This window comes from Tupaia chinensis, unplaced genomic scaffold, assembly GCF_000334495.1.
Source record: "Tupaia chinensis unplaced genomic scaffold, TupChi_1.0 Scaffold144576_1, whole genome shotgun sequence".
Classification (NCBI taxonomy): Eukaryota; Metazoa; Chordata; class Mammalia; order Scandentia; family Tupaiidae; genus Tupaia; species Tupaia belangeri.
Window position 1 is genome coordinate 21,351 of NW_006204436.1, and position 8,031 is coordinate 29,381.

Here is an 8,031-nt window from a genome sequence, read left to right on the forward strand (position 1 = left end):
CTCCTCAAAAGGTTGGACGACCAATTAGACTACACATAAGAAACTGAACTTAAAGACAAAACCTCTTAGTCTAAGCAACCAGGATGAAAATATAACCAAAAAATATAAAAAACATTTCAGAAATACTAGACATTGTTAAGCAACTGAATATCCACATAACAGTATTCCAGAAGGGAAAGATGGGTAAAGTCATAGAATATCTCTTCCAAGAAATACCATTTGAAAATGTCCCATATCTAGAGAAACAGACATCCAGATCCAGATAAAACAAAGAATGCCAAATAGAATCAACCTATGAACATCCTCTCCAAGACACACCATACCCAAATTGAGAAAAGCCAAAAACAAACTTCTAAAGATTGCGAGAAAGAAGCATAAACTTACTTACAAATAGTATCCCATCAAACTAAACTCAGACATCTCAGCAGAAACCATGAAAGCGAGAAGGGAACAGAAGACCTGCTTAATACTTGGAAAGAAAAATAATTTCAACCAACAATACTATACCCTTCAAGATTATCCTTCAAATGAGCATGAGAAGTAAAATCATTCCCAGATAAACAAAATCTGAAAGAACTCAGCAACTCTAGACCAGCTCTATAGGAAAGAATTAAAGGAATAACAGGAAAATGAAAGGGAGATAAATAGAAGAGAAAACACACAAAGAATATGACTAACAAAATGGCAGGGATAAGTATACGATATCAAAAATAATGTTGAATATTAACAGATTAAGGTCTCCAAAAAACAGACTGGCTGAATGGACTAAAATAGACACCTATATGGTATTCCAAGAAACATGTCTCATTGATAAAGACATACAGAGATTGAAGGGCTGGAAAAAGTCATTTTATGGAAACAGGAAAAAAGAAGTCTGGAGTTATGATATCAGACACTAGTCTTCAAGACAAAAAAGGAAAAAAAAAAACACTAAATAGTTCTAAAATAATCAATTCACCAGGAAAATATAAGTATCATAAATATTTAGAAACCCAACACTAGGGCAGCCAAATATGTGAAAGAAAGAATGCCAGATTTAAAAGGAAAAATAAGACTGCAGGGGCTGGCAGGTGATGTGGTGGTTAAGGACACTGGACTCTCACATGGCCGTTTGCTGTTCGAGTCCCAGACCTGAAGGCTTGCTTCTCACTTCCCTGCTCCCCGCCTTGCTCTTGCTCTGTCCCTCTCTGGTCAAATTAAAAATAAATAAATAAATAAAGTTAAAAATTAAAAAAAAAAAAAAGACTGCAACACACTAACTATTGGGGAATTCAACATCCCAGAGTCACCACTGTATAGATCATATACACACAAAAAATTGACATACACGAACTAAATGATACCCTAACTCAAATAGACCTGACAAAGATTTGTGGAACATTTCACTCAACAATCACAATATACATCTTTTTCTCATCACTATGTGAAACATATTCAAATAGCCACATGATAAAGCACAAAACTAGCCTTTATAATAATTTCAAAGTGTAGCAAGTATATCCAGCATCTTTTCCATCCAGAATGGAATTGGATCTGAAATGTAAAGCGTCTGAAAATACACATAAAGATGGGAGAAAAAAAATCTATTGCTGAACAACTTTGAAACTGAGTCCTGGACTTGGCTTAAAATTCACACAGGTGGGACCAGCAGTTAGCATAATGGCTTTATCGCTGGACTCCCATGTAGTCAACCTTGGTTCACGTCCCAGACCTGGTGGCTTAAATAAACTCACGCCGGGTGCATGTGCGTGCATACCCAAGATCCCGAGAGGAGAATGGAGGAGAAGGGATTGTGGCGTGGCCATCCCCCTTGGGGGTGATTTCTCACATTCTGTCTCTCTGTCTGTCTGTCTGGCGAGTGCATGTGCCCTACAAGCAAAAACCTCTCCAAAAAAAAAAACACCTTTACACAGGTGCATATGTGTGTGTGCCTCATAAAAGACACATACCCTAATGGAACATAACAGAAATCCAAAATCAGCCAACTGATTTTTTAACAAAGGGCACAATACAGTCCAGTAGGCCAGAGCTTTTCTGGGAAAACTGGATACCCATTTGCAAAAAACCAAACTAGGTATCTATCTCACCATTCATAAAACCACCTCAAAATGGATTGCAGATTTAAAAGTTAAGCCTCAAATGTTAATACTTGTGGAAAATACTGGGGGGGACATTTGAACACAGGAGCAGGCAAAGATTTCTTACACCTAAAACATAGGCAACAATTCCAAAGACAGACAAAGTGGGATTACATCAAGACTAAAAGCATCTGCACAGCAACGGAAACAGTGAAAGACAATCAACAGAATGCGAGAAAATGTTTGCAAACTATACTGATTATCACAAGTCACTGATAACCAGAACGTATTAACAACTCAATTCACTCAACTCACAAAACTAATAGTTCATTTTAAAAATGGGCAATTTATCTGAACAGACAAGCCTCATGAATGACCATAAATCACATGAAAAAATGTTTTAATGAAACTTATTATAAGGGAAATGCAAATCCAAACCACAATGATTGTCCACCTAATCCCAGTTAGAATGGCTATGACCCAAAGAACAAGTACTGGGAAGGTTGTGCTGCACTCTTGGTGGAAATGTAAATTAAGTCATCCTGGAAAACAATATGGAGAACTCTTGAAAATCAATAAATAAAAATATTATATGACCAAGGACTCTGAATCCTCAAATATTTGCCCAAAGTACAAGATGTTAAGGAGACACTTGCACACCCATGTTTACTGCAGTATTCACAATAGATAAACAATCACCTATGTGTTTAACAACTGATGACTACATTTAAAAAATGCAGTAAAATACATGACGGAATACTATTCACCCATAAAGAAGAGATCCTGTCATTCAAAACAAAGTGGGTGAATCTAGATTGAATGCTACACAAAATAAGCCAGAGTATGACAGAAATGATATGTCTCCATGGAAAATTCTGAATGTATATGATCTATAACAGAAACTAAAATATTCAAAGATACAGAAAGAGAGGTCAACTGTATATAACAAGAAGTGCCTGGGTGTAAAGGGGTGTGACAGTTAATACAAATGAGAATGCATGTATACAAATAGGTTATAAAAAAGTATATCAGAACAGAGTTTTAAAAAGGGATGTTGCTGATTATATAAAACCCCACAAAACTAGAAGAACACAAATTAAAGTTGCACAACATAATGTAGTTTAAGACAATTAATATGGCAGTGTCATTGATTACCATACAATGCATGTACGTTTTGAAAATCCAGTGTACTCCACATAGATGTGCAACATATGAACATAAACAAGAAATTTTAAAAATCAGAAAATCATATAAAGTATTTAAAAGCCAGAAGCCATACTAGTAAAAATAAATACAAATACTTAAGTATCAAAACAAAACCAGCTACAGTGGTGCAGCAGTAACACAACACTTCTGATGCTGAAGCCACATGGAAGGGTCCTGGATTCACTTGCCAGTGTTTCTTATACACACCAGGTATTTGCATAATCATGACTTTAGCAGTTTTAGGGTGAACTGCAGCATAAAGACATTATAGGGGATGCCTGTTCCTATTTATCTGTCTCTGTCTCGCCTCCTACCCGCATGAAAGAAATAAATACATAATTCCAACTCTCCATATATTTACATATATATATCAAAAGATTTGTGACAAAAATAAAACATAAAATAAACTTAAAAGGTAAAGAGCCAGCCAATCACAAAACATTTTCTGATAAGAATTACTGTACATAAAAAAAAAAAATGTAGAAACAATCAGAATTCAATAGAATAATGAATAAAGAATGACACTTTTTGCCCTCCAAAATTTCAAAATTTGTAAAGTATGACAAGATGGTAAAAACCTATAAAAAGAAATTAAAATTACTTGTCAATACTTTTTTATCTGACTAAAATCCAAAAGTTTGCAAAACCTCATTTTGTAGTGACATGAGCAACCATCATCTTGCTGGGTATAACCTCCAACTAACACATACCTCAAATCTAAGCACTCCTAACCATTTCCACTATGACTGAACATTGCATTCTGCCATAAACTGCCATCTATGTGACTGTCACAGATTCTTAAAATTCCCTCCTTTTGAACTTTCCTTGGGAGCAACGACAGGAATGAAAAATCCAGCAGTTTTTTTGGTAGTCACATGAATGGCTGACAAAAATCTTCAACATAAGAGGCCTAAAAAGATACTTCAGGGGTCAGGAGGTGGTGAGGTAGTTAAGGTGCTACACTCCCACATGGCCAATTAACCAATGGTTAAAAAATGTTTATTATCTCTTGTCATAAAGGAAATGCAAATCCATAAGGTACTACATAACCCTAGTCAAAATAATATAAAAAAACAAACAAACAAAAAAGTGACAGCCACAGTTATTACCAGAAAACGGAACTCTCAGGGATTGCTGGTGGGAACATAAATCAGTATCAGCTACTGTGGATAACAGTATGGAAGTTCTCAAAACTGTAAATATAGAACTACCATATGACCCAGTAATTCTACGCTTGGGTTAATTATTCAAAAGAAAGGCAATCACAAACAGACACATTTGCCAAGTCATGTTTATTGCAAAAGCATTCAAACAGCTGTGATATGGAATCAACCTAAGTACAAAATAACACACTATATAAAAGAAATATGGCACATAAACAAAATGGAATACTAAGCCATAAAGAACATAGAAATCCCGTCATTTGACATAAAGTGGATGTACCTAGAAGATATTATGCACAATAAAATACACCAGGCTATGAAAGACAAATATAGTATGTCCCTACTTAACATATACTAAACATCTGTACTCTATGGCAGAAACTGAAGAATTCAATGGCATGGAAGTGAAGAATATAACAGTAGATACTAGAAGCTCTAAAAGGGGTGGGGCTAGTAAAGGAGGCAGTTGCAGAGAGGATTTGGGAGAAAATGAGCAAAAGACATAAGAATGTACATGTAGAAGAGATAAGAGATCCAGCAGAAAAGACTGATCACTGACAATTTAACATATACATAAAAAACCCACACTAGTAAATGTACAATGGAATGTGTACATTACATGTTGTTTAACCCTAAGAAAAGTAGATATGTCTATATCACTGACTTTACACTAAATGCATGCTTTGATTAGATGGTTTATATCCTTTCAAAAACCATACTGTGCTCCACAATGATGTACAATAATTATGTATAAGCCAAGAATTATAATTTATAAAACTACACATATATTTATTATCTATAACTATATGTGCATACTTATATAACTAGCAGCAGAGTAGGTTCATTTACACCAGCATTACTTACAACCATGTGGGTAATGTTTTACTCTATAAGGTTCTGACAGTTACAACCACACTAGGATTTCATTCTTATTGGACCACCTTAAATATATCGCTGAAATGCTGTTACACAGAGCATTATTGCAACTGTCAGGAAAGAGAACTTTGGACAGTCAGTGGCATAATCTGCACATAGACTAGCTGAGAGAAATGTATGAAGAGTTATTTACGAACATCTAAGATTCTATCCTTCACACATTCTACATTTTATCTATGCATCAAATAGAGACTTACAAAAGCTGTGTGGGACCACACTATATTAGCAACTATAGGAAAACCTATTGACTGGTTTGTCTTTTACCAATCAGAACAGTAGACAGCAACACTGCAGAACACTGGATGTTTATTCCAGATTAGTTGTGAAACACTATCCGCTATGTCATCTATGTGACCAAAAAGATTCTTGGAGAAGTCATATCACTTGAGAATTTAGCCTGCTCTCTCCTTAGGGTCAATTCAAATCATATATTAATAATAAATGTGTTTTTCCCATGGTATCAGAAAGACTACAGATCAATTTGCACTTACCTAACTGACATGGCTCTAAGTTCTTACAACATATTTAAGTCACCATGTTGACTTTATTTATGTTCTTCCGATGTCAACTTTTATTTCTATTTACTCTTCCATTTTAATTTATAAACTCTCATAAAGCTCTAAAATGCAATGTAAAACAAGCAGAGAAATTATTCAACAACTTACCAAAAATGTATTCATTTTCTTGGTCCTGGACAAAAGTAAAGGTTTCTAGAGTTACAGCTGAAAGAGAAGGTGAAGGAAGGGAGTCATGAAAAAAAATGATGCTGCTTGTTTCAAGATTCCTCTATGCAAACAAATCTCTCTCCAGATTAAAGAAAGCCTCTCTAGGGGAGAACAGTAAGTTACACATGAGAATGGGCTGAAAAGACCTTGTGGAAAAGAGCATCCACAATTGTATTCATTGGTAGAGATGAAATACTCATACTATACTTGAACTAATAAAAATACACATTTGCTACTTAGTAAAAATGCTACTGTGAAAATAATTTAAAATTTTAAGAATGGTTATTTAAATAAATTACAGTACACCAAAGAAACTTCTTGTCACTAAAACTTACATTGTAGAAAAACACTTGGTCAGTATTAACTAAATTCCTATTAATACGGACATACCACTGAGGACTCCATATTAGTGTTTCCACTAGAACACTTTTTGCATTTTTATGCCCAAACCTCATGCAAAGTATGCATCCTGCAACCTAAAATTTTGGCATATGACTGTATAGGAAAATAAGTACACTGTGTATATTCATTGCATAACATGATACAAAAAAATGATGAGTTCTGTAACTATTTTCAGGTTTTTCTGTGTAAATGCACAAGCTGATCTTAAGACAAATATAGAAATACAAAGGTGCAAGTATTCAACATGCTCTTAAAAATGGAACAAGACGTGATGCCTCTACAAAATATCAGAGCAGGGAACCAGCAGTTAGCGTAATGGCTATGTCGCTGGACTCCCACGTAGTCGACCGCGGTTCGTGTCCCGGACCCGGTGGCTTAAAACTCACGCCGGGCGCGTGTGCGTGTGTGCCCAAGATCCCGAGAGGAGAATGGAGGAGAAGGGATTGCGGCGTGACCATCCCCCCTGGGGGGTGATTTCTCACTTTCTGTCTCTATGTCTCTCTCTGTCTGGCGAGCGCACGTGCCCTACAGTGAAAATCTCTCAAAAAAGAAAAAAATATCAGAGCATTTGCTGAAGGTACAGTGAACAAATCTTGTGGAATCAATGCGAGAAGACAAGTGGCACAGAGAGTCTCAGTAAAGGCTGATACATGTTATTTGGGTGATGAGGAACAAAGACTGCCTGCACAGCCATTTTTGAAGCAATGTTGTGTGGTCAAATAGACATCTATCAGTAAAGACTTAATAAAAAAGACAGCCAACAAGATTTCAAAAAGCATGTCAAAAGGGACAACAAAATTAGAAATAAATACATGAAAATGTTCACAAACTCAAGATTAGAGAAGTAAAAATTAAAATCTTAATTTTAATTTTTTAATTTTAATTTGCTATTATGATGACTGCAAAATAATAAAACAAAGCATTTAAAAAGACTAAAGGTTCAAGAGCTAGCAAAGATAGAGTGACTAAAATTGTCAAACACTCCTGTTGGCAGTATAAACTGGTAGTTACTTTGGAAAATCGTTTGATAGTTATCTATCTAAGCATACCCTTCAAGCCAGCAATTCTAATTCTAGGTAGAATAGAAATGCACCAAAACATTTTACAAGAAAATTACAAGAGAAGTAGTGGAATAAAAAAAATTATAGTTACCAACTGGGAGAATGGAAGAGGATATGAAGGTCTTGTCTAGGGTGTTGTTAAAGTCTCATTTCTAGAACTAAGTGATAGTTACATGGTTTTTCGATGGATTGTTTTTGTTTTTGTTTTAAAGCAGAATTGACCTGTAGACTTTTGGCTTTTGTCTTTTTATTTTTTCTCAATAAAAATCAAGTATCGGGAACCAGCAGTTAGCGTAATGGCTATGTCGCTGGACTCCCACATAGTCGACCACGATTCATGTCCTGGACCCGGTGACTTAAAACTCATGCCGGGCGCGTGTGCGTGCGTGCCCAAGATCCCGAGAGGAGAATGGAGGAGAAGGGATTGCGGCGTGACCATCCCCCCTGGGGGGTGATTTCT

The 8,031-nt window shown here is 35.7% G+C and overlaps 1 protein-coding gene across 4 annotated transcripts in view; it reads right to left on the minus strand.

The window, feature by feature from the left end:
• The window catches only part of LOC102487553 (zinc finger protein 25), a 27,904-nt gene that overhangs the window by 11,957 nt on the left and 7,916 nt on the right, over nt 1-8,031 (minus strand). For 3 of the 4 annotated variants that reach the window (XM_027767748.1, XM_014583692.2, XM_014583693.2), the window contains one exon: nt 6,049-6,105. In XM_027767748.1, the coding sequence (XP_027623549.1) occupies nt 6,049-6,063 (15 nt within the window). In that variant the 5' untranslated portion in view covers nt 6,064-6,105. Of the gene's footprint in view, nt 1-5,874; nt 6,016-6,048; nt 6,106-8,031 lie in introns of those variants that run through there. The other variant, XM_014583694.2, reaches the window with a different exon arrangement.